The following is a 27,009-nucleotide window of genomic DNA, read 5'->3' as shown; positions in this document are numbered from 1 at the left end:
CACACAATATCAATGTAAGCTATTAAAATATTTAAATTCAGACTATTAAATATCAGAATATTAAAATATTAAATTAGTATATTAAAACTAAAATACTCAAATTTTAGAACACTAAACTATCTAAATGTTGAAAGCAAATTATTTAAATGTTCAACACAAAATATTTAAATAATCAAAACATTTAAACACAGCATCACATGTAAAAAGTATAGAAATAATATATATTGAATACATTAATTATACCAAATAAACATGTTGAATCAAAGTGACTTCTGACCTTAAAAAGACCAAATATCCAGATTCTCCCCCTTGTCTATGGAGATTTCAAGCAAAAATACCATCTTTCCACCCTGAAAAGCTCCAAAAACGTGCTACTTTTCTCTATTTTAATTCAGATTTTCAAATCAAAGTGACTTATTTTGGCCATAAAGTCATTAAATCTTAGTATTTTCCCTCTCTTTCCATACAGGTTTCCAAGAAAAACCCCTTATTTGAATCCAGCTTGACTATTTGCATCCCAAACCCCTCAAATTACAGGCAAAGGACATGTTTTAATGCCAAAATCTCATAAAATGATGGGAAAAGGGCACATTTTAATGTTAGAGCTAATTTAGAAGAGATTTTTGGATAAAAGTGATCCATTTGGGCTCCAATGTCACCAGATCTCCAGATTCTCCCCCATTTCCATGGAGATTCCTAATGAAAATCCTCTCTCTCTGCCCAGAAAACTCCAAAACTTCTCCATTTCCATAAAGATTTTGGAGCATAAGGCTAAAATAAGGGATGTTGAGCTGAAACCTACATCAGAAGAAAGAGAAATATGGAGATTTAATAATATTCAGCCCAAAATTACAGGGATTTTAAATGAAAATCTACACAAGAAGAGGCAGGTCCCAACTAAGACTAAGATGCAGCATCTTTTTAATTAGAAAATGACATTAAAATGGGGGGGGGGGGAAAATCAAGGGATTTGGCCATTTTTGGATTTTTATTTTTATTTACAAATTGTATAATTCGGGGAGGAAAACTGTCTTCAGTGACATTAAAATTACGAGGGGAAAAAAATAAATCAAGGGATTTGGCTATTTTAGGCTAAAACCCGTCATTTATTTTGTTAGAAATCTGTATTAAAATTGCAAGGGGGGGCGGAAATCAAGCTACTTGGTGATTTCAAGATTAAGATATGTCTTTTAATTAGGAAATAATTAAATTCAGGGGGAAAAGTCAAGGGATTTAGCCATTTTCTAGCTCATTTTTTTTGGTTGAAAATCTGTATTATAATTGCGCGGGAAATCAAGACTTGGTGACTTCAAGACTAAGATATGTCTTTAGTGACATTAAAGACGGGGGGGAGGGAAATCAAGGAATTTAGCTATTTTCAGCTAAAACCCATAATTTTTGGTTAGAAATCTTTATTGAACTTGAGGGGAAAACTATTAAAAGGATTTGGCCTTCTTTTTTTTTTTTTTAAACTAAAAACCAGTTGCCCTCACTCAAAATCTGTATTGAAACTGGGGAGACGAGTACAATTTTGGTGCCTTGAAGGCCAAAAGCGACCACTTTCATTAGAGACCTATATTACAATTGGGTGGTGGGGGGAATATCAAGAGACATGACTATTTCTGATTTAAAATATGTCATTTTCACAAACCACTGACATTCAGATTAGGGGGGGTGGGAAATGAGATTTGGCCTTTTTAGGCTAAAAGATGTCATTTCTGTTAGATGCTTAGGACAAAAATCATGAGATTTGTGTTTTAAGGCCTGAAAAAACCCTACTTTTTCACTGGCCCCCCTCGCTAAGAGAAGCTTGTTTAACCCCAAATGAGTCCGCTCCTCATTAGTCCACAGCTGAGACCAAAGAGGACATCTCTCCATGAAGAGCAATTAACACAGGTGTTAATTAGAGCCAGGTCCAGCTGTGACTGGGAACCAGGATGCTTGGGTTTTCTCAGAGGGAGAAGAGGTCATCTCGGACTCAGCAGCCCCAGCCCTGACACCTCCTGCTGGGGCTCCCCGTTGGTTTGTCAGCCGGGGGGCCTCATGTGGGGTGTGGGGGAGGAGGCCAGGAGAGGGGGTTGGGGGCCAAGGGAAGGGCAACAGCAACGGCAACAGTGACAGTCTCCCCCCGCCATAAAGTAGCGAGCACGACTCCGCCCCCGCGCCCGTGTAGTGTTTCCTACTTTATGGAGGGGGTGGCTGGGAGCAACGGAGATGTGGGGAGGGGAGGGGACCCAGGTAGGTCTCTGGGTACACCGGCATTGAAGAGGGAAGAAGGGAACCTTGGTGTCCAGGCATGGGACGCTGGACCTAGCCTCTGTGGATGATGGGGGTCCCCAGGCATCCAGGCACAGCTGGGGGGTGCAGCAATGGAGATTCAGGTGTTCAAGGAGGTGTTGGGAGTGGGGTGGAGGGAACCCAAGTGCCTGGGAACCAGGCATCCAGGGATGGGTAGATTAGAGGCAGGGAACCTAGGTGTCTAGGCCTCAATGTAAAGGATGCAGGGAGATGGGGGGACCCAGGTGTCCAGGTCTCTAGACAAGGGACCCATGTGTCCTGAACCTCGGAAGGAGGAAGAGGGGGCTCTATTACCTCGGACACACAGACAATAAAGCCCTTCTGGACAAAGGTCCCGGCTCCCTGGACTCTGCTGTGGGGACAATGCGGCTGGCTCTGGGGTGGGGGCACAAAGGGCTGGGTATATATAGCAGGGCCCCCATGATGTGGGTGACTCTAGGTCTCATGGGAGGAAACTCACATTGGGGTGACATATGTGGGGGGACCCATATTAGGGTGACATTAAGGAGGCACATGAATAGGAGACCCACAGAGGCAGAGGAATAGGGAACCCATATTGGGGTGACACATACAGGAACCATATCAAAAAGAGACAGAATAGGAGATACCTATTGGGGTGACACATGGGGGACTCATTGGGATGACAGCTACACATGCGGGAGACGCATACTGCAATAACACACACATACATAGGGGCCCATATCTGTGCGACACAGATGCACATATGGGGAACATACATATCAGGGGAGGCAACAGTGGGGGGACTCATATCAATACAACAGATACATCTAAGGAGGACCCATATTGGGGCTGTGCACACATACACAGGGGACCCATATTAGTGTACACATATGAACATATGATCCCTACAGGATCACACACACACACACACACACACACACACACACACACACACACACACACACTATATTGAGGTAACACACAAAACGCAGAACCCATATTAGAGCAACACATTCAGGAGAACCCATATTAAGGTGACCAAGGGACCTAAGACCCACACCGGGGTGACAGATAGGGAGGGCAAGCGACTGGCAGACCCAGATGAGCGATGCATAAACATGGGGGATCTATGCCCGTGTAACAGATACACATATGGCTGACACATACTGGGATCTCACACACATGGGAACCATGGTGTGGGGACACACGAATAGGGGACCCATATGAAAGTTATACACATCACGTACAGGGGTCCATATTGGTATAACACAGGTATGTGCATTGGGGACCCATATACAGATTTTGCCTGCACAGAGAAACCACACTGGGGAGACCCATGACTAGGAGACCCATATAAATGACATACAAGGGGACCCATATTAGGGTGACAGACCACATTATCTGTGACACAAACCATAAGGTGAAAGACCCATGGGGACCTATATTGGGAAGATACATGAATAGGGGACCCATATTGGGAAGACACCCAAACATGGGGGACCACTGCAAGTGTAACACAAATATAGGGGACCCCTATGGGAGTAATGCAATTGCCCCCCATGTGTCACATTAGTAGGCACCCCCCATGTATGTCACCCCCATAGGGTTCCCTGAGAAAATCCACCCCCACATTGTGTGATGCCCATATGGATCCCCCATATGCAGGGCTGTAACCTCAATATGGGCCTCCCAGATCCACCATCCCCACCATTATGATGCTCATATGGGTCCCCCACACATAGGTGTGTTACCCCAGTATGGTCCCCCCTCAAAGATCCAGCCCCCACCACTGTATGACCCCCATATGCTGGTGTCACCCCAATATGGGTCCCCCCAGGAAATCCACCCCCCATTCTGTAGTCCCATGTGGGTCCCCCACACACAAGCCCCCCCCAAAATAGGCCCCCCTCAGAAAGTCCACCCCACACTGTGACCCCTTGTGGGTCCCCCATATGCTGGTCACCCCAATATGGGCCCCCCAAAATCCAACACCCCATTGTGTGATGCCCATGAGTCACCCATCTGCAAGTGTCTCCCCCTCATAGAACCCCCCCCAAAATCCACCTCACCATTCTGTGACACCATTGTGGATCCCATATATGCAGGTGTCACCCCAAAATGGGTCCCCCCAGAAAACATCCCCCTCCATTGTGTGATGCCCATAGGAATCCTGTCCTATGCAGCTGTCACCCTAATATGGGTTCCTGCAGAAAATCCAGCCTTTACACTTCTACCTGTACCACCTGCCCCATAGGATCTCCCCCAGAAGATGAAGGACCCACCTGTGCCCCAGTAGGGTCAACTCCATATCTGTTCCTCCCCCAAAAAAATCAAGGCCCTGCCCCATGTGCCCCCAAACAGTGTCTGTCCCCACAAAAGATTGAGGACCCCATGCCACATGCCCACTTATGTGACCTCACATGCTCCCCCTACAGTTTCCCCCACCTCCCCCAGTTGTCTCACCCCAATATTCTTCCTCCGCACACAGGCCCCATTAGAAGTGTTCCCCCCTAATCATGGTCCCTACCATGCATGTCACACCGATACGGGCCTCTCTCTGTACCGGCTGGGGCTGGCTCTGGGGTGGGGCATGGCTGGGTGTAACAAGGACTCCGTTTCATAGAAACTCAGTGATGCAGCTGGCTCTGGGGTGCAGTACAGAAACATACAACACCTCAGGGAAAGCATTACCTGGAGCTGAGATGCAGACAACTCTGGGGCGGAACCCGGGGCCAGCACAGAACAGCCACACAGGAAGCTGCACTTGGATTGATTGGTGGAGGGGCAGCAAGGCAGAAGGCGACCAATCAGATGCCCCCAATCGAGACCCAGATGCTGGGGTCCCTGACCAGCCACACACCCAACCCCCTCAGCTGGGGGAAGGTGGGGCTGGAATGAACCACAACAACTGCGGGGGAGGGAGGCAGGTTGTTTTTTTTCCCTTCATTTTTTGTTTTTTTTGTCTTTTTTTATCTGTAAAATTCACAGAAAAAAGGAAAAAAAACCAAAAAAAAAACCCCAAACGTATTCAGGACCCAAAAGGAAGAGAAGGAGGCGGGAGCTGTGTTGTCACTGCCGGTGACCCCCCCCCCAAAAATAAGCCATTTTCTGCCCGGAATGAACCAAAACCGGGGGGTTTGGGGGGTTGGTGTGTGTGTTGGGGGGAGGGTGGATCTATGGGGACCTGGAAGAGATGGAGACAGAGAGAAAAGAGAGGGGGTTAATTGGCCAGGGAACCTTGGCCACACTCCCCTCTGAAGCAAAGCTTCCAGCCCCCGTGTCCCCAGGCCAGAGACCAAGCCCCACCACCTCACCGTGAGTCCCGCCGCCGGGGGCTGGCGCTGTCTCTCCGGCGCTTGTGCCCGGGTGAGCGGCTCCGATGAGCAGACCTGTCACCAGGGGGCGGGGGGAATTAGTTAAGCACCCTCGCTAGAGAGGCCCCTCCCATGCTCCTAGCCCTGCCCTTTCCCGCAGCTTGCCCTGTAGCCCCACCCCTTGGCCTTTAGCCCCACTCCCAACTGCCAGGCCCTGCCTCCTCTTGGCTGCATGCCCCACCCAATCTAAGCCCCTCTTGTTCCCAGATCCCTGCTCACTGATATCAAGCTCCACCCCCGCCAAGCCCTGCCCTTCACTCCCATATCCATGTCCCACCCCTCCTGCATCTAGACCCTGCCCCTTGGTCTCCAGGCCCCACCCCTCCCTATGTAGCCCCAAACCCTAGCCCCTCCCCTCCAGCCCCCACCTCCGACTCCCCCAGCCCCTGCCCCTGGGTACCTGTGGCGGTCATGGGTGATGGGTGAGGCAGGGGAAGGGCCGCGGCGGCGTTCAACAGGCGAGTAACTGAGGGAGCGCGAGTCGCGCAGGGAATCTATCGGCTTCCGGGGGCTGCGGGACCTGGCCGGGGAGGCAGAGGGGAGGGGTATCAGAACCCAGGTGTCTGGGCCTGGAGTCCCTCCTATGCCCCTCCCCCAGCCCTGAGAGGACACAGGTGTCCAGGCCAGACACCCCCTAAGTCCCAGAGGAACCAGGAACCCAGGTGTCCGGGTCATAACTGCCCTTTCCACACCCCCACCAGCCCACCAACCAAAAGGTGACAAACTCAGGCATAGGGTAACCCAAGAGCCCCCACCCTGAAGCCAATGTAGTATCATCTGGACCCCTTCCTGCTCCCAGCCTGGGCTCCGGGGACCCAGACATCCAGGCTGTTACCCACTCACCTCCTCTGCTCGGGTGAGGCCTTTTTCTTAGGGGTTGGCTTGGGTGGGGGCTGGGTGCCAGCCTTGGGGGAGGGCTCTGAGGAGGATGAAGATGAAGACGAGGACGAAGACGAGGAGGAGGAAGAAGAGGACGAGGAGGATGAGGACGAAGACGAGGACGACGATGAGGTGCTGCTGGAACTGCTGGAGTGCCGCTTCCGCTTGGCCACCTCTGGGGGGCGCCCCTCACGCCCAGGCTCCTTCAGTGTGGGGCTGGGCAGCCTGTGGCAGGGATGGGGGGGGGGAAGAAAGGGATCATGGGTGGCACTGTTGGGTGGGGAGATCGGGGAGGCCACCAAGAGGGCGGAAGGGGACCCCTAGGGAGACAACAGTAGGGCAGATAATTGGCGAGGCGGGGCACTGTAGGAACTAGGATGGATGGTAGGGGAGCAGGGAATGGGGTGGGGGCCAGTGTGGGGCACAAAGCAGGGCCAGGGGCCACTGAGGTAGGGGGCTTGTGAGCCTGGGGACCACCCAGGGACACCACATTGTGAGCCTGGGGACCACCCAGGGACACATTGTGAGCCTGGGAACCAACAGGGGATGCCATGAGGCAGAGTGGCAAAGGATGCACAGGGGAGTTATGCCACCGCAGGGATAGGAATGGGTGCTTGGAGGGAGGGGGTGGGGGGCAGGGCTCTTACTGTGCATGGGCGATGGGGGCCGGGGGTCCGGCTGGGCTGCCCGGGGCCGAGCTGGAGCTGGAGTCCGAGTCTGAATCCGAGGAGGATGAGGACGACGAAGATGACGATGATGAAGATGAGGAGGAGGAGGAAGAGGAAGAGGAGCCGGAGGGCCCAGGGGGTGGGGCTGGGCCAAGGGGCAGGGCCTCGGGCTCTGCCTTGGCCCCCTGGCGGGAGGAGGAAGATGAGGATGAGGACGAGGAGGAGGAGGAGGATGATGAGGAGGAAGAGGATGAGGAGGACCGGGGCTTCTCTGCCAGGCTGGGGGCATCACCTTGAGGGCCGGGGGCAGGGGGACAGCGCTCCAGGATGGGGGGGGACCGGGAGGCCCGGGCGGCGCTGCTCCGGGGCCGGGTGGTGGCTGGAGGAGCTGGAACCACTGCCTGGGGGGCTCGGGACACGTCCAGCTTCGGTGGGGACCGGGAGCGGGGCCGCACCGGGCTGGCTAATGCCTCTCGTTTGCCCCGACGGACCCGGGGGCTTTCCGGGGATGATGGTGGGCTGGCTGCCCCCCTCCTCCTCAGGGGGCCCCGGGGTGTGACAGGGGCCCCCGAACCGGCACGGCTGAGGCGAGGAGGCGAAGGTGAGGGCCGGGACCTGGAGGCCATTTTGGGTTCTGGGGGGGACCCGCCCCGGCCTCTCATAGGCGGAGATCTGGATGACATCTTGGCTTCCGGAGAGACCCCTGACCTGCCCCAGGCAGGGGGCGAGCGAGATGCCTTCCTGGGCTCTGGAGACCCCGCGGCCCTGCCCCTGAGCAGCGGGGAGCTGGGGAGCTTCTTTGGTTCTGGAGAAGCTCTGAATCTACCCCGGGTGGGTGGGGACCTGGAGGCCATCTTGGGCTCTGGAGAGGACCCGGCTCGGCCCCGCGGTGGTGAAGAGCTCAGCCTCATCTTGGGTTCCAAAGGTGACCCCCCTCGGCCTCTTGGAGGTGGAGACCATGACTTCATCTTCAGCTCGGGAGAGGCCCCTGTGCAGCTCCGCGCTGCTGGTGACCTAGACCCCTTTTTCAGCTCTGGAGAAGACCCGGTCCAGCCCCGTGCTGGTGGCGATCTGGAGGCCATCTTGGATTCCGGAGATGACCCACCCCGGCCCCGTCGAGCTGGGGACCTGGAACCCTTCTTCAGCTCCGGCGATGACCTGGCCTGACCCCGTGCTGGTGATCTTGACTTCACCTTGGGTTCTGGAGATGACCCAGCCCGGCTCCACACTACTGGAGACCTAGAGCCTTTTTTGAGCTCTGGAGATGACCCAGCCCGGCTCCGAACTGGGGATGACCCAGCCTGGCCCCTGGATGGCGGTGACCTGGACTTGTCCTTCAGGTCTGGAGACGACCCGGCTCGGCTCCGCACTGGAGACCTCGAACCCTTCTTCAGCTCTGGAGAGCTCAAACCCTTCTTCAGCTCTGGAGACGACCTGGCCCAACCCCTTGAGGGTGGAGATCTTGATGTCACCTTGGGGTCTGGAGAGGTCCCAGCCCAGCCCCTTGCTGCTGGAGACTTCAACCCTTTCTTCAGCTCTGGAGAGACACTTTTGCCACCCCTAGCGGGTGGAGATCTGCTTGTAGTCTTCGGTTCTGCAGATGTCTTGGCCCGGTCCCATTCCGTTGGGGACCTTGAGGCTTTCTTCAGCTCTGGAGAAGCCCCCTGGCGGCTTCGGGCAGGTGGGGACCTGCCTGGCACCTCTGGGGATGTCCCCAATCGAGCTCGGCCAAGTGGGGATCTTGATGTTTTCTTGAGCTCTGGAGGCGACCGCGACCGACCCCTGGATGTCTTTTTTGGCTCTGGCGAGGCAATGGATTGGGCCCTGATAGTCGGGGACCGAGACGCCTTCCTCACCTCTGGAGAGCCTGCAGCCCAAGCCTTCAACGGTGGGGACCTAGAAGTCTTCTTGGACTCTGGAGAGACACCTGACTGACCCCTGATGGGTGGAGATCTCGACTTGTCCTTAGCTGCCGGGGACAATGCCATTCGGCTCCTTGTGGGAGGTGACTTGGGCTTGTCCTTCGTTACTGGGGATGATCGGGCCCGGCCCCTAGATGACGGTGACCTGGACTTGTCCCTTATTACCGCGGATGACCCAGCCTGGACCCTGGAGGGCGGTGACCTGGACTTGTCCTTCTTTATCGGGGATGACCCAGCCCGGCCCCTGGCCGGCGGTGACCTGGATTTCTCTTTTGCAATTGGAGATAGTCTGGCTCGACCCCGGCAGGGGGATAACCGGGAAGTCTTCTTGGGCTCTGGAGAGGCTGCAGCCCAGCTCCGTGGGGGCGGAGACTTGGACGTTGTCTTGGGCTCTGGAGAGAGTCCGCATTGGCCTCTGACAGGCGACAGTGCCCTCCCAAGTGGGGATCTGGACATCCTCAGCTCTGGGGAGGAGCCTGAATGGGCCTGGCTGGGTGACCGAGATCTCCCCCGCACCGGTGGAGACCTAGACACCTTCTTCAGGTCTGGAGACCCCCTTGAGGCCTTCCTGGGCTCCGGAGAGACCCCAAGCCCGGCCCTTGGGGGTGATCTAGATGTTGCTTTCAGGTCCGGAGAGAACCGAGAAACCTTTGGATCCGGAGAGGGACCTGCTCGGACTCTCATGGGCGGAGATCTGGAGATGGCCAGCAGCTCTGAAGAGCCTCTGACCCGGCCCTTGGCAGGGGGAGATCTAGAGATAGTCTTCGCCTCCAGAGAAACCTGGGATCTCCCCCTCACTGGTGAGGCCTTCTTCGGCTCCGGAGAACTCTGGGCCCAGCCCCAAGCTGGTGGGGATTGAGAAGGCTTCTTCAGCTCTGGAGATCCCCTGGATCGAGCCCGTGCCGGCGAGGATTTAGAAGTCTTCACATCTGCGTGGCCCCGGGAGGGTGGGGACCTTGAAGTGGCCTTGGGTTCTGGAGACCCCCCCGACCTATCCCGGGCAGGTGGAGACTTTGAAGCTTTCCTGAGCTCTGGAGATCCTCGAGATCTGCCCCTTGCTGGCGGGGATCTGGATGTCTTCCTGGGCTCCACAGATCCCTGGGATCTGCCCCTGGCAGCTGGGGACTTGGACGCCTTCCTGGGCTCCGGTGAAGCCTTGGCTCTAGATTGCTGCCGTAGCTCCGGGGAGGAGGTAGACCTACTGCGGCGAGCAGCTGCATGCCCCTTCTCCTTTGACCGGCTCCGACGTGGTGGCGACCTCGACTTCCTCCTGATAGCTGGTGGAGGGGATGAGGCAGAGCGGCTCCTCCGGCGCCGTGGAGGTGGCGTCCGTGACTTCCTCAGGGCTTCAGGGCTAGACCGGGACCGGCTGCGACGGCGGTGCCGGGCTGGGGAGCGTGACCGCCTCTTGGGGGCCGGTGTGGAGCTGGATGAGCGGCGGCGCCGGCGGCGGGTTGGGGGTGTGCGGGACTTGGGGGCTGGCGGGGATGAAGCTGAGCGGCGGCTCCGGGACCTGCGCCGGGAGGCTGAGCGGCTGCGGCGGGCTGAGACCCGCGCCTTCTTCTTGGGGGTCTTCAGGTCTGGCGATGACTCAGAGCGGCTGCGACGAGTGGTGCCACGGGCGTGTCTCCGCCGCTGGCGATCCCCCGAAGACACTGACCGGCTGCGGCGAGGGGAGACCTGCGAGCGCTCACGGCGGGGAGATGACACTGACCTCCCACGCCGTGCTGGCGTCCGGGATCTAGATCGAGCTCTCCGCGGTGGGGTCCGGGACCTGGACCGAGCTCTCCGGGGTGGAGTCCGGGACCTGGACCGAGCTCTCCAGGGTGGAGTCCGGGACCTGGACCGAGCTCTCCGGGGTGGAGTCCGGGACCTGGACCGGCCGCGGCGAGCTGGGCTCCTGGATCGGGACCGGCGGCGGGCTGGGCTGCGCGACCGCGCCCACCTCCCGGCATTGTGGCTCCGGGACAAGCCCCGCCGCTGGGGGCTCCGAGACCGCCCCCAGCGTGGTGGTGTGCGTGACCTCGACTTCCCCCAGCGCTGGGGGGTCCGGGAGCGGCTGGAACGCCCACGCCGCGGTGTCCTGGACCGGGACCTGCCCCCGCCACGGCGCTGGGGGGTGCGGGAGCGGGCACGGCGCTGGGGGGTGCGGGAGCGGGCACGGCGCTGGGGGGTGCGGGAGGAGCGGGAACGCCCGCGGCGGGTCACAGGGGTTCGGGAGCGCGACCCATCCCTCTTGGAAGCCCCTCGCGACTTGGAGGTCTTAGAGGGCGTGGGTGAGCGGTCGCAGCGGGCTGCTGAGGACTTGGCGGCCACCAGTTTGGCCAGGCGCTGGTCCTCAGGGGAGCTGGACGGGTCCCGGCGCTGGGGGATGGGGAGGGATTTCTTTGGGGGCTCTGGGGAGGATGCCTCAGAATCAGAGGCCTTGGCCATGGGGACAGCCGGGGAAAGGGAGTGAGGCCGGGGCCGCGGCGAAGCCTGGGGGGCTGGGGAGGCCGAGTGGGGAGATTTGGATCGGTGGCGGGCTGGGGAGAGGGAGTGGGGCTGGGAAGGGGAGGTGGGGTGGTCCTGGTCACGGGCCTTGGGGAAGGGGGTGGTGTGGGAAGGGGAAGGCAAGCGGTGACAGGAGTCACGTTCTGGACTGCGCTTGGGTAGTGGCTTCTGTGGGGAGAGAGACGAAGAATGAAGAATGCAGGCATCTAGCCACCAGGACTCCTCCCCCCTCTCCCCCTAGAGAACCCAGACATCCAGGCGACTTACCTCTCGCTTGTCCCGAGGGCTAGTGCTCCGGCCCCTCCGGGCCGGCTCAGGGGTAATCGACCTCTCCCTCTCAGCAGGGGGCTTGGGGGTGCCCTCAGTCTCCCCCCGGCGCCGTGAGGAGGCCGGGGGCGTCTCACTCCGCCGGGCTGGGGCCCCCCGTTTCTGGGCTGTGGTGCTTCGGGACCTGACAATGGGCACAACAGAGTCAAGTCGGAGGCAAACCACCACTGGGAGACCTGCTTTCTGGTCCCCACCCCTGTGGTATTGTCCCGCTTGGGGGAGTTCCCCCATACTCCTACCTGCTGCGGGAGGTATCCGAGGAGTCGGAGGAGTCGGGCGAAGACGAGCGTTCCCGCCGGCCCTTCTGTGATTCGCTGGTGGACCTGGGGGTCAACAAGCAAGGGAAATTAGTGGCAGAGGAAAACAATTAGTGGAATACAGGAGCAATTAAATCAGTGGCGCAACAAATAAGAGAGCATGGTTCTACTGGGAGAGGAAGAATGAAGGGGCATAGGGAAGTGATCCCTTGCCTCAGAGAACCTAGGTGTCTGGGCTCCCAGCCTTCTTGCTGGGAGGTGGGGCTTCAGTGAGGGGCAGGGCCTTGCCAAGCCCCTCCCGCACAGCCCCAACTACCCCCCCAAAGGGACTCTCAAAGAGACTACCCCCAAACTTACCCTACTGCCTCTACCTATACCCCTATGAGTCCTTCCATCTGCCCCATGCCCTGGCTCTGCCCCTGACCTGCAAACTCTGCCCCCCCAAGCCTCCCCACCACCTTTTCCCTTACCCCATGCCCCTCCCACTTTTCACAGGGAACCCAGGCATCTGGGCTCCTAGCTCCCCCTCCCAAGCCCCCATTCCTTCCCCAGGGAACCCAGGTATCCGGGCCCCCACCCCCTACCTCTTCCTCTTCTTCTCCTTGGACTTGCGCTTGCTCTTGGGGCTTGGGGACCTGGGGCAAAAGGAATCATGTGATACCCCCTAGTCCCTCTGCCCACCCCCCACCCAGGCACCGCTGGTGCAGCAGGAGGATGGGGCAGGGCTTGGAGGACTCTGCAAGGGGGAAGACCATAGAGATGGAAGGAAGGAAGGAAGGAAAAAAAAGACACCAGAGCGCCCCCACTGCCTACAGGACTGGGCAGAGCTGTGGAGCTCCCCGGAGTTGGAGGGAGGAGCTGCCCTCTTGCCCCAGTGCTCCCACCCCCAGCCACTGCTCTTGCTTCCCTGCCTGCCCCCCAGAGAGTCCAGGCTCCCAGTGCCCCCGGTCTCACACCCTCCCACTGCCTTCCTGGAGGACCCGAACCCAAGCTACTGCCCCAAAGCCCCTCCAAGACCAATGTTGCTGCCCCAATGTGACCCCCTCACCCAATTCTCCTGCCCCCCAGAAGCCAGGACTTTTGACTCTCCCCACCCCCCACCAGGTCTCTTGCCCTCCCCAGCCCCGCCCCCTGGCTGGGACTCACCGGTGTTTCCTCTTCTTCGACTCTGATTCGGATCTGTGAAGAGAGGACAAGAGAGTCACCATTGCACCAGGGGGCCTGTAGCTCAGCCCTGGCCCCGCAGTGGTAAAGCCCTGGGTGGGCGGAGGGGCAGGGTAACGCCCTGCCCCTCCAAACCCCACCACCACCCCAAGAGTCTCTCACCGGTGTTTCTTCTTCTTGGAGCTTTTCTTCCTCTCTCGGCGTGAGGGCGACCGGCTCTCTGACCTAGCAGCAACAGGGGGAGGGCACAATGAGAACCCAGGGATCCAGGGCCCCCACTCCCCCACCCCAGAGAACCCAGGTGTCCGGATACCCACCTCCCTCTGTCTTTCTTCTTTTTCTTCTTCTTTTGCTTGGGGGACGGAGACCGGGAGCTGCTGGACTCGCGCACCAGGCTGGGACAGGAGGTGGAGGGAGAGAGTCAATCATGGGACCCAGGCATCTGGGCCACACACCCAGAGAACCCGGGCATCTGGGCCACACAAAGGCACAACCCCCCACCCCATTCCAACAAAGAACCCAGGTGTCCGGTGCAAATGCAAACACATACAACTTAGGTTTCCAGGCCCCCCGACCAAAACCCCGCATCCCAAAGAGAACCCAGGTGTGCAGCACACCCCCAGGTACCTGTGGGGTGGGATGGGGTCAGGTGGGCGGGGAGCGGGGCGTGCCCGGCGCTGGGGGTCAAAGGAGCTGCCATCCACATAGGAGTCGCTGATGCCGAAGGCGGCACGGAGCCTCTCGTTCTTGCGCTCCGTTGCCTCAGCTAGCTGGTGGGTCTCCGTCACCCTGAGGGAGGGGGGCGAGGGGGTTGGACCCAGGCATTTAGGCTCCTAGCACCCATTACTGTTACTCCCCAACCTGGAGAACCCAGGTGTCCAGGCTCCCAGATCTCCTCAACCTGCTCTAAACCCCTCCAGTGTCATGGGGTGATTGGGAGCAAGGAGCACAGCCCATCGAGGGAACTGTGGGTCGGGAGTCAGGGGCAAGGGGCACAGGGCACCACTGGGGGGGGGGTCAGAGATCAGGGGTCACTCACGTGGGGCGCCCCTCGGGGGTGTCGATTTCCTTGCCCCCAACGTCCTTCTCCAGCAGCATGAGCCGGAAGGTGGCCACCTTCTCCTGGATCTCCCCCTCCGTGTACCTGGGGACGGGGCTTCAGTGTGGGATGGGGCCTCGCCAACCCCCCATGACTCCACCCCCAAGCCTAAGCCCCACCTTCAAACCTACTCCATTTCCTCTATATATGTTCCTGTGACTCTTCCACCTGCCCTGTACCCTGGCTCTGCCCCTCAACCTGCAAACTCCACCCCTAAGTTGACCTCAACAGCCCAGACACCCCTATAAGTGTCTCAGCTACCCTGTGCCCTGGCTCCACCCCCAAACCTGACCCAGAAGTCTCATAAACTTGCTATGCCTTCCCCACTTACCCAGTGCCCCTGGCTCTGCCCCCAAGTCCCACCCCTAACCCTATTCCAAATGCCCCAGAAAGGTCCCTATACACTTCCTAGCTGACCAAGGCCCTGGCTCCACCCTTACTCCCAGGCTCTGCCCCCAACCCCACTTCAGCAGCCCGAGACCTCCACATAAATTTTCTAGCTACCCCATGCCCTGACTCCACCCCCACCCAACTCCACCCCATCCTGCCACAAAGGCCCCAGTGACCTTTCTATAAACCCCCCAGCTACCTCCTGCCCCTGGCCCTGCACCGACACCTACCCCAAAGTCCTCAGTGATCCCCCTCCCCATGCCTCTGGCTCTGCCCCCAAGCCTTGCCCCCACACAGACCCCAAAGACCTCCCTACAACCTTCCCAGCTACCCCATACCTCTGGCTCCATGCCCAAGCCCCACCCCCATGACTCCCCCAGAACCTTCCCAGCTGCCCACCTTCAGCTCCGCCCACAGCCCCCAAATCTGCTCCCTAGGGCCCCCCCAATCTTCCCAGCTACCCGATGCCCCAAGCCCTACCCCCATAATGACCCCAAAATCCTCCCCACAACCTTCCCAACTGCCCCCTACCCAAGCCTTCCCTGGCAGCAGCCTCACCCCTGCTCCTCCATGAGCTCAGCCAGCTCGAGGCACTTCAGCTCCACCTTGCGCTTGCGTTCATGGTCCAGGATGTCCTGGTTGGGCCGCTTCAGCAAGGCGGGCTCGGCCCGGGACCCCTCGTCCTCGGCCCGCTCCCGCCGGTGCCGCACGGCCGACAGGTTGCGCTGGACGTAGCCGTTGGTGCCGCTGCCCCGGGGCGTGGGCAGCCCTATGCCATTGTACATGGCGCCGCCGGGGGGAGGGGGGCAGCCAGACCTGCGGGGGGTGGGAGGAATGAGAACACAGGTGTCCAGGAGCCCCACCCCTTTCCCAAAGCACCCGCACATCTCCCCCCCAGCCCCCTCCAATGCCCATGCCTCAAACCTCCTCACCAGGGTGGGGCAGGCCTCAGCCCCTCTCCCACCCAGAACCCCTGCCCCCATAATGTCTCCCCTTGCCTCCCAGCACCCCCCAGAATTCCCCCTCAGCTCAGCCCCTGCCCCCCACAACACCCCCACAACCCTTCTCCCCCCAAAACACCCCCCGCAGGTTCCTCTCCCCTAAAAGATTCCCCCACAGCCCCTCCCCCACCCCACTGCTCCAGCCCCTCCAAACACTTCCCATGACCCCTCCCTCACCCCCACCCCAAACACCTCCCCCCCCGGTCGCTCCCCCGTAAAAGATTCCCCCATCCCCAAACACCCCGCCCCAGTCCCTCCCCCTTACAAGATTCCCCCATGACCCCTCCCTCACCCCAACCCCCATGGCCCCTCCTTCACCCCAGAACACCCCTCACGACCCCACCCCCACCCAAAAACACCTCCACGGCCCCTCCCCTAGTCCAAAACACCGCCCCCACTACCCCTTCCCCAAGGCCTCTCTCCCTCAAAACACCTCCCACGACCTCCCTCCCCTAAAAGACCCCTCCACGTCACCTCCCTCGTCCCCTCCACACAGGAGCCACCTCTCATTCCCAGATGCCCCCTCCCCCCTCACCGGGCCCGGGCCGGACTAGGCCGCTCCGCTCCGCGACGCTGGGCCTAGAGGCTGGAGCTTGGGGCCGGCGCGGGGCAGGCCGGGAAGATGGCGGACCGCGGGCGGCGCGGGGCGGGGCCGGGAAAGCCCCGCGCGGGGCAGGCCGGGCAACGGAGTCCAAAATGGCGCCGGTGCGGGAAAGCCACGCTACGCATGTGCTACGGCCTCCCCCTCCCCGGAGCGCATGCGCCTCAGAGGCTGCGGGGGGGGGGGGGGGGGAAACCGGTTAGCGCTGCGCACATGCGCACCGGGCCTGGTTCCTCGAGCCCCCTCGCTGGGGAGTCGGTCCCCGTCCTGCGCGCATGCGTGGGAGAGATGAAGCGGTCGCCATCTTGGCGGAGCAAGGGACGCTGGGAAATGTAGTCCCACCTGTATGCGCCTGCGCAGGTGGTCGCGGCCTGTGCACGTGTCGAGCTGCGTGTACACGTGTGCGTGCACGGACACGTAGGGGGAGGGACGCGGGGCGTGTGCACGTACGAGTATGGCCTTGGTATGACGGCAAAATACGTCATAGCATGTGTATGCATGTCATGTCCATGCCATGTAGAACATGTGCTGTATGCACACACCTGCATGTCATACCTATGATGTAATAACATACAATAGCATATGTACTATTGGTGACTCACACACACTTGTTAACCATGCATGTAAACTTCATGACATGTGAACCCGCCATAGCACGTGCTGTATGTGCCACATGTATGTAGTACCCATGAGCCATAACAGACAATAGTACGTGCATCCTATAGTATACATGCATGCATGTAATGCCTGATGTAATAACACACAAGAGTACATGCCATATATGACACACATTTAATACCTGTGATGTAATAACACACAATAGCATGTGTTCTGCATATGCCACACATGTATGCATATGCATACATGCAATACCTATGACAGAACAGAACAGCACATGCATACATATAACACCCATGACATGTAAGAACACACAACACGCGCTGTATATGACACACATGCATGCAATACCTATGACATATCATGGAATAGCACATGTGCTGTATGGCATATGCATACATGTACTACCCATGACACAACACACAATAGCGTGTGTTGTATATGACATGCAATACCCATGTTGTAATAAAACACAATAGCATGACATACATGACACACATGTGCAATACCCATGACAATAACACACAATAGCATGTGCCATATATGACACATGTAATACCCATGTCACATCATAATACACAATAGCACATGTGCTACCTGTCATACCAAGCATCCAGAGAACACAGAATGGAGACTTGGAAGTGGGTATCTGACCCCACGCAAGTGAAGAGCCTGTGAAACATAAACAGCTCACATGTAACTCATGCACATGCTGTATATATACCATTTAATAATGATATATATTAACACAGTCATAACACAGCTGACAATTAAGAGCAGGTGATTAATGCCTTGTTATTAACCTGTCACTCTGTGATACCTATAGTCCAAATATGTCTGTTAGCAGCTGTATTTTTGGACTTAGGATGGGACTATCCCGTGCGCTGGGACACGCTGAGGGTGCCACCCAGGCAGGCAGCAGCTCCAGAAGCTGGATAGAAGCCAATAGGGTATCCTGGTTGCTAACGAGCAGGGCTAATTATTGCCAGGAGGTGGAGGTCAAAGATTCTCCCTGCCTATTCAGCACTGGGGAGGCCACATCTGGAGTGCTGGGTCCAGCTGTGGGCCCCCCAAAGACAGAAAGGATTGGAGAGAGTCCAGCAAAAATCATTTGGGGGCTGGGGGACATGATGTGTGAGGAGACGCTGAGTGAAATGGGTGCACTGAGGCTCCAGAAGAGAATACCGGGGGGTGGGGGCAGGGAATGAATAGCGACCTGCAGGTTGCAAAGGGCATGGAGCTAGACTGTTCTCAGTGGGCGCTTGTACACATGACGTGTAGTGCCAGATGACAGGACAAGGAGCAATGGGGTCAGGCTGCAGCAAGGCAAGTTGAGGTTGGATATTAGGAAAAACTCTGACAAGGAGGGTGGGAAAGTGCTGGAATGGGCTACCCAGAGGGATTATGGGATCTCTGTCCCTGGAGGTGTTGAAGACATCCAAGGGTGGATGAAGCCTTCGCTGGGATGATGTAGTTGGGGCTGGTCCTGCTTGGAGCAAGGGGTTGGACTACATGTGACCTCCTGAGCTCCATTCTAGCCCTCATGGTCTCTGATTATATGAGTACAGGCACATGTGAGTTTCTACAGGCACATGTGCAAACACATGTACAGAAACCCATGGGTGTTTATGGGTACATGCGTACACATGAGAACTCATAAACACAAATATACATGTGTGCAGGTGCACACGGAAACATAAGTGCAAGTATACATATGAGTATGGTGCGCATGGGGTCATAGTATCATAGTGCTTAGGGTCAGAAGGGACCTAAACAGATCATCAGGTCCGATCCCCTGCCCTGGGCAGGAATGGGTGCCGGGGTCATATCACCCCAGCCAGATAGCTGTCCAGCATCCTCTTGAAGACCCCCAAGGTAGAAGAGAGCACCACCTCTCTTGGGAGCCCACTCCAGAGCCTGGCAGCCCTAACTGTAAAGTAATGTCTCCTGATGTCCAGCCTGAACCTACTCTCTACCAATTTTTTGGCTGCTATTCCTAGTAACCCTGGGAGGTGCTGGGGGACCAGTGCCTCCCCCAGTTCCCGCTGGTCCCCCTTGGTGAGTTTGTAGACGGCCACCAGGTCCCTCTCATGGAGGATGAACAGGTTCAGGTCCCGCAGCCTCTCCCCATAGGGCCTGCCCTGCTGCCCCCTGACCATGTGAGTGGCCTCCTCTGGACCCTCTCCATGTTGTCCACATCCCTCCTGAAGTGCGGGCCCAGAACTGGACGTAGTACTCCAACTGCAGTCTGACCAGCTCCATATAGAGGGGGAAGATTACCTCCCTGGACCTGCTTGAGATGCATCTGTAGGTGCGGTTAGCTTCCTCGCATTGGTGGCTCATGTTCATCCTGGAGTCAACAATAACTCCAAGATCCCTTTCTGTCACCGTGTTGACAAGAAGGGTGTTCTTCAGCCTATAGGGTTATATAGGCACATGTGCAAACATGTGTACAGGCACACATGGGTACCTATTGGTATGTGTGTGCACTTGAGTACACATATACATATGTGCAAGGGTACATGGAAACATGAGTATGTATGTACATATGAGTATAGGTGCACAGGGGGTCCTATGGGCACATATGCAAACATGTGTACAGACACACATAGGTACCTAAGGGTATGTGTGTACACATGGGAACACATAAATACAGATATACATGTGTGCAGGTGCACATTGAAACACAAGCATGAGTGTACATGAGTACAGGCACACATGGGTACCTATGGGTATTTGTGTACACATAGGAACATGTGAGTACAGATATGCATGTGTGCAAATGCACACAGAAACGTATGCGCGTACATACGAGAACAGGGGGTCCTATAGGTACATATGTGAACATGTGTACAGACACACATGGGTACCTATGGGTACATTCTTTTACGAGTACAGATATACATGTGCAGGTCACGTGGAGTCACGGGTTTCATAGATTTCGTAGACATTAGGGCTGGAAGGGACCTCAGAAGATCATAGAGTCCATCCCCCTGCCCCAGGGGCAGGAACTCAGCTGGGGTCATACCAGTGAGATAAGCATCCACATTTCTCTTGAAGGTGTTCAGTGTAGGTGCATGAACCAGCCCTGATGGCAGGCTGTTCCAGACCTCAGGAGCTCAGACAATAAAGAAGTTCTTCCTTATGTCCAGCCTGAAACGGGCTCGCAGGAATTTATAACCAGGTTAACAAGGTCTTGTTAATGATTGGCTGGGACCAGACTGTGGAAGCAAGGAAGACCTGGGGAAGGAAACCAGGGAAAGGGGATAATTTCATTTCTTTGGCCTCCAAATGGCTCAGGATGGACTCAGATGGGCCAAATCCCTCACTTTTGCTCCCAAACAGCCCATTTTTGCCCCCAAACCGGCTCTAACTGGCCAGTTTCTTTGTTTTTTCCCCCAAATGCCTAAAAATAGACTCAAAATAGCCTATTATGCCCTTTTTGCATCGAGCAAGTTCAAGAGAGACTGCAAGAGGCTAGATCTCTCAATTTGGTCCCAAAATGGTTTGAATTGGACCCAAATTGGCCCATTTTCTCTATTTTGGCCCCCCAAATGCTCAAAAGTGAAATAGAATTGGCCAGTTCTGGGCTCATTTTTGAGCCAAAATGGGAGAAATTAGCCCATGTGTGTCAAATTAGAACATTTTGGGTTCAAAACTGGCCTGTTTCAGTCTAGTTCAAGGCCTAAAAGGGGAAAGGGTTGGAATTGGAGCCATTTTAGCCTATTTCCCCATTTTTTACTCCATATTGTTTGGACTGGATCAAAATTGTCTAATTATTCTAATTGGACCCAAACTCGTCAATTTTTCCCCTTGCCCCAAATGGCTTAATCTGGACCCAAACTGGCCAATTTCTTCCTTTTTGCCCTTGAATGGCTCTGAATTGGCTGCTTTTCATCCATTTCTTTCCATATTTTGGCCCCAGCTGGGGCTGGATGTAAAGCCAATTTGAACAATTTGGGGTAAAATGAAGACAATCAGGAGCTTGGCCATTTTGGGCCCAATTCAAATACTTCCCACCTTTATGACCCAACATGATCTGAAAATGACCAAATTGCTTCTCTTTTGCCCCGTTAATCTAATTCAACACAAATTTGCCTATTTTCCCCCATTTCACCCTACAATTACTCAAATTGGAACCACATTGGCTGCTTTTCCGTGTTTTTGCCCCCAAATCATTCCAGTCTAAAAATAATTGGCCAAATTCCCTGTTTTTACCCCAAGTGGCTCAAATTTGACCCAAATTGGATGATTTTCTCGTTTAGCCCCCAAACTGACTAATTTGAGTCCAAATTAGAGCAGTTTCCCTATCATCATCCAAAAGTAGTTCAAACTGGAACCAAATTGGCTGTTTTCCCCATTGTTGTCCCCAAATTGCTCTAGATTAAATAAAATTGGCCATTTTCTCCATTTTAGCCCCCAAATTGGCCAATCTGAGTTGAATTACAGCTGTTTCCTTATTTTACCCCCAAATGACTCGAATTGGGCTTAAATTAGCAAATTTCCCTGTTTTTACCTGAAAACTGCTAGAACTGGAGTGGAAATGGGGAAATTGAGCAATGTAGGTCCAACTTGAGCCATTTGGGGCTGATAATGGGGGAAATGGGCCAACTTGGGTCCAATATGAGCCATTTGGGTCGAAAAATTGGGGAAATTGAGCAATTTGAGACTAGTTTGGTCCATTTTGGGGTAACAGTAAAGAAATCAGCCACTCTGGAGTGAAAATGGGTGAAGTGGGCCAATTTAGATACAATTTTAGACCCGAATTGGTGTATTTCACCAAGTTTCACCCCAAATGCTGCAACTAGTCCCCCCAAAAAAGCCAGTTTCCCTCTTTTTGCCCCAAACCTGAGTGGATCCAACTCCCAAGAGCCAATTCCCTCCTCCCAAAAGCCTTCATATGAGGCCCCCAATTGGTCAAAAAACCCCTTTTTCGGCCCAAAAATGACTCACACGGTCCAAATTGCTGGGTTTTCCCCCCAGACCAGGCTGAGCCCTCCCAGGGCGTGTCCTGCTTCCACTCAGGCCAAGACCAGCTTCCCAGCCCCACCAGTACAGACCCTGCCACCCCCAAGCCACCGTGGGGCACCTGATTCCCCCCGCGACCACTAAGCGGCGCTGCGGGGCTGCCTCGGACGCCGGCTTGTTGCGCCCGGCTGACTGGGACGGGGAAACGGAGGCAGAGATGGGGATGGGGGCTCCTGGCTCTGCCCCGGGGAGCCCAGGCGTCCGACTGCCTAGGCAGGTGCCAAGAAGCCCTAGCCTGGGGGAGGGGCTCGAGACCCACCTGGGTGGCGTCACGGGGGCGGGGCGGGTATAAATACCCCCGGGGTGGGGGTGGGGGGGGTTATTGCGTGTGGGGGTGAGACCTGGTGGAGCCGGAGTGAGGTACGGGCTGGGCTGCCTGGGGTGGGACAAGGATAGGGCTTAGGGGCAGGGATACAATTAGGGTTAGGCCCTCGGACGCCTGCGTTCCCCGGGGAGAGTGGGGGGGCCTGGGAGCCCGGCCGCCTGGGTCCTGTGGGGGACAAGGATAGGGCCTAGGGGGAGAGGCAGGGATACAATTAGGGTTAGGCTCTCTGACTCCCGGGTTTTCTGGGGCGGGGGCGATCAGGGGGTCCTGGGAGCCCGGCCGCCCGTGTTCTCTGGACAGGGCTAGGGTCACAGGTAGGGAGATGGGTGTAATTAGGGTTAAGTTCTCGGACACCTGGGTTCTCGGGTGGGGGGCGATCAGGGCGCCCCTGGGAGCCTCGGCTTTCTCGGGTGGGAGTTGGGGGTGGGGGGGTCCCCGCCTGGGCACCCTGGAGGGGGCGGGGCTGGGATCAGGGGCTGGGGTCCCGCGCCCAGGGCGGGTCACATGGCCCCGGGCTCCGGACAAAGGGGCCCGTGGGGGGAGGGGCTCTGGCCGCCCCTCCCCGAAACTGCCCGCGGGGAGGGGCGGGGGGGGCGAGTTTCGGAGAAACCCGCTGACAAAGGGGCCGGGGGAGGGGGCCGGGCTGGTACTGGGAGGCAGTGGGGGGAGGTGACTGGTCCGGCTGCCAAGGGAGGGGGGAGGATGGAAGCCAAGCCCCCCTCCTCTTCTCCACCTGCCCAGGGCTGAGATTAACCCTTAGAGGCTTGTGGAAGGAACCTGGTGCCCCCCTGTCCCCACCCTGCCCCTCACCCCAAAGAGCTCAGGGGTCTGGGCTCCTGGATCCTCCCACCCCAGGGAACCCAGGTGTCTGGACCCCCTGCCCCCCCCCCCGAGAACCCAGGCATCCGAGAGCTTAACCCTAACTAAACTCCTAACTCTACCCATGACCCTACCCTTATCCCCTGCCCAGAGAACCTAGGGTCTGGGCTCCTAAAGCTCCTACTCCCCCCCCCTCCCCCCCTCAGAGAACCCAGGGTCTGGGCTCCCAACACCCAGCCCCCTCCCTTCAGAACTGGGGTGGGGAAGACCCTGGGCACTAGGCAGGTTGGGGGTGGAAATGGGGATGGAGGGGGACAGGGGATGGTGGGGGTGGTTGGGTGGGCCTTAGCTGGTGGAGGTGGGGGTGGTTGCATTGGGTGGATTTGATTGGGTGATGGAGGCGCGTCCAGTTGAGCTGGGTGGGATGATGGCTGTGGGGTTAGATTGGGTGGACAATGGAGGCAGGGCTGGTTTGGTCAGGGGAGTGGGGGGTGGTCATGGTGGCAGGGTGGATCAGGCAGTGGTAAATGCTGGAGGTGGGCTAAGTTGGACAGGGGATGAAGGCAGGGTCTGTAGGGTTGGGTGGACGACTGAGGTGGGTCAAAGTGGGTGGGGTCAGGCTGCGTGGGCTGTACAAGCAGGTCCAGTAGGGTTGGGTGGATGATGAAGACGGATCCAGTTGGGTTGGGTGGACAATGGAGGCTGGTCTGGGTGGGTGGGCTATAATGGTGGGCTCAGTTGGTCTGGGTTGGGCAGATGATGGCAGTGGGTTGCGTGGACAACGGAGGCAGGTCCAAGTGGGTGGGGTCAGGCTGGGTGAGCTACTGAGTTGGGTCTATTACGGTTGGATGGATGATGGTGGGCCTAGTTGGGCTGAGCAGATGGTGGCAGTGGGCTGGGTGGACAACGGAGGTAGGGTGGATGGTTGCATTGGGTTGGGTGGATTATGGAGGCGGGTCCTGTTGGGGTGGGTGGACGATGGAGGCTAGTTCAATAGGGTTAGGTGCATGGTCCCACTGAGTCGGGTGGATGGTCACCAGTGTTGGGAGATCCATCCCCTGATGCCACCTGTGGCCCCTTTCCTTTCAGCTGCCTGAGGAAGGAAGGATGGCATCAGCAGGGATGCAGATCCTGGGCCTGGCATTGGCCGTGCTGGGCTGGGTAGGGGCGGCACTGGCCTGTGCCCTGCCCATGTGGAAGGTGACGGCCTTTGTGGGCAACAACATTGTGGTGGCCCAGATAATCTGGGAGGGGCTGTGGATGAACTGCATCGTGCAGAGCACAGGGCAGATGCAGTGCAAGGTCTACGACTCCATGCTGGCCCTGCCCCAGGACCTCCAGGCTGCCCGCGCCCTCATGGTGGTCTCAGTGCTGGTGGCGGCTGGCGCTCTACTTGTGGGCATCGTGGGGGCCCGCTGCACCACCTGCGTGGAGGACGAGGCTAGCAAGGCCCGGGTGGCTGTGGGCTCAGGTGCCCTTTTTGCCTTCGCCGGGCTCCTCTGCCTAGTGCCTGTGTGCTGGTCAGCCCACACCATCATCCGGGACTTCTACAACCCCCTGGTGACGGATGCACAGAAGCGGGAGCTGGGCGCTGCCCTCTACGTGGGCTGGGCGGCTGCCGGGCTCCTGGGCCTGGGGGGCGGACTCCTCTGCTGCTCCTGCCCCAAGGCGGACCGGGCCTACAGCGCCCACTACACGGCTGCCACCTCCCACCCCCGCAGTGACTACCCCAGCAAGAACTATGTCTGAAGGCACCACTGTCCTCTACATCGACCCATCTGTTTCATAATCAGAAGCAAGACGGGTAGCAGAGGTGTCTCCTTCAACCTCCCAGATCCTGATAGACTGTCCTTTCCCCCCCTCCCCCAAAATGTGGTTGGCTAAGGGCAGAGGGTAGAAGATCCAACCAGAACCCCCTACCAGGTGATGTTGACCAACCACACTGGCACCCTATCATGGTTGGCTAACAGCAGAGAGTAGAAGAGGGCCTAGTGGGAACCCCGTCTTGGGTGACATTGGCCATCCAACTGCATTAGGATGCCAGTGTGGCCAATGACACAGGATAGCAGAGGACCCAACCAGAAGTCCCTGCTAGGTGATATTGGCCAGCCAGGCTGGGGTCACCACGACGACAGAGTTGGAAGGAGGTACCTCCCATTCCCATCTTCATAGATGTCTGAGAAACGCAAGACTCTTCTTGTTCTCCCTAGCAGTGGTTGCGTCCAGATGTGTCCCTCAAGTCAACCAATTGGAGGATGGAGAGAGTCTTCCCTTCCTATGCCCCCTCCTCCCAACCAATGATAGCTTGTCTATGCTTCCATGATGGTTTTCTCCCACCCTATGATGTTGGCCAACCACATTGGGGTCACCATGATGTCAGAACTGGAAGGTGGCACCTCCACTTCCCATCCATCCTCCCTCCAAGAAACATCCTCTGAAGCCTCCTGTCCGGTGCAAAGGTCATCTGGCCAATGTCCTTCACCCAGAGAACCAAAATGGCTTCTTGTCATTGAGATAAGATGAGGAGATCCAGTTCCTGTCTCTTTCCACCTCTTATTGGGCCACATATCAATCCAATCCAGGGTTCGGGAATGCCCATGAGGCCTTAGTCTCTGGTTTCCTCCATCAAGATGTCTACAGATGCCATTCAGTGCCAAACAGTTAAAAAAAAATCCACCAATCCTGGCCGCCTTGCCATCCATGGAGGTGACTTTTTTTGGAGCAGGCCTCAGTCCAACCAGTTCTGGTCCCACCAGCCAATCACTGTTCATGATGCAGAAGGGGGTCTCCAGTAGAATACGTCTACTCCCTTCTTTACGTGCCCCAAATGTCATCCCAACTTGGATGAGAAAGGGGGTCTCCACTTGCTGCCATTGCCTGCATTTTGGATGTTCAAAAAAAACATTGACTGGTTGAAAATGATGGAGAAGAGAAGGCCAATCCTTGTCATCTCATCATGCAGGGAGTTGATTGGTCAAAAGAAACCTCAACCCAACTTGGGGTTGTAGAGACCCCTCACCCCTCTTTCTCCATGAGGATGTCCAAAAAATGGTGTGTAGATCCAAAGAGGGTCTTCAGTTGACTCTTGCCCCTCACAATGTCTTCAGGTCAACAGAACGAAGAGGGTCTCCAGCCCCCATTACTCCTCTCCAGCTGGCCAATCCTGGTAGATGTTAGGACAGCCCCTCCAATCCAGTGCCAAGCCAACTGCCAATTTTGGGGGGAAAATGAAGAGGATGTTCAAGTTTGAGCCCATCTTGTTGCCTGCTCCCCCCCCCACCTGAACTAACCATTGCCTGACACTGCCTCTTGAGCCTTGGGGCCTCCTGGGTATTATGTTGGGGCTTTTTTATATGTGTGACTAATAAACAAATTTGATTGGTTCCTTTTGTATGTAGCAATGGTCTCAGGTGTCTGCTTGTCCTGCCTCAGAAGTGGGCGCATTTCTGGGTGCTGCCATTGTCCTTGCGTGCTGGTGATCAATATGGCCATTAGCTTTACCCAGCTGCCCCCACCCCAGAGTTAGCTGCATCTTGGTGTGACGCAAGAGCTCAGCTGTTGTGGGTAGCCATTACCCCCTGCTGTCTCTCTTCTCCCCCTCCCCTCCCCCCCAGCTAGCTGCATCTTGGCACAAAGCTCCTCTTTCTGGGCTGTTTATTTGCAGCTGGTCCTTGGCCACCTAGAGCTCACCGCATCTTGGGGAGATGAAAGCTCTTCCCTTGTGTTTGTTATGCGTGGCCATATTTCAGGAACCTCACCCCAGAGCTGGCTGCATCCCAGTGTGA

The 27,009-nt window shown here is 56.8% G+C and overlaps 2 protein-coding genes across 3 annotated transcripts; one reads left to right on the top strand and one right to left on the bottom strand.

The window, feature by feature from the left end:
• Nucleotides 1-5,177: 5,177 nt before the first annotated feature.
• On the bottom strand, nt 5,178-16,523 carry SRRM2 (serine/arginine repetitive matrix 2). Its single transcript, XM_090054576.1, has 15 exons — nt 16,369-16,523; nt 15,391-15,648; nt 14,383-14,487; nt 13,971-14,132; nt 13,661-13,738; nt 13,506-13,568; nt 13,326-13,358; nt 12,764-12,814; nt 12,162-12,245; nt 11,863-12,046; nt 7,160-11,763; nt 6,477-6,737; nt 6,034-6,153; nt 5,574-5,648; nt 5,178-5,443 (listed from the first exon to the last, which is right to left on the bottom strand). Exons 2-15 carry the CDS (start codon nt 15,615-15,617, stop codon nt 5,434-5,436), a joined length of 6,057 nt encoding a protein of 2,018 aa, XP_089910702.1. The 5' UTR covers nt 15,618-15,648; nt 16,369-16,523; the 3' UTR covers nt 5,178-5,433.
• A 5,659-nt stretch (nt 16,524-22,182) lies between these two features.
• On the top strand, nt 22,183-26,621 carry CLDN6 (claudin 6). Of its 2 annotated transcripts, none has more exons than XM_090054809.1 (2): nt 22,183-22,293; nt 24,314-26,621. In XM_090054809.1, exon 2 carries the CDS (start codon nt 24,332-24,334, stop codon nt 24,971-24,973), a length of 642 nt encoding a protein of 213 aa, XP_089910935.1. In that variant the 5' UTR covers nt 22,183-22,293; nt 24,314-24,331; the 3' UTR covers nt 24,974-26,621. The 2 variants fall into 2 exon arrangements, with proteins under 2 accessions (XP_089910935.1, XP_089910934.1); XM_090054808.1 differs by lacking the exon at nt 22,183-22,293 and adding an exon at nt 22,403-22,440.
• The last annotated feature ends 388 nt before the right edge of the window (nt 26,622-27,009 follow it).

The sequence above is a fragment of the Crocodylus siamensis genome, chromosome 6, assembly GCF_052110815.1.
Source record: "Crocodylus siamensis isolate JL-2025a chromosome 6, ASM5211081v1, whole genome shotgun sequence".
NCBI lineage: Eukaryota > Metazoa > Chordata > Crocodylia > Crocodylidae > Crocodylus > Crocodylus siamensis.
This window is presented reverse-complemented; position numbering and strand designations above follow the sequence as displayed.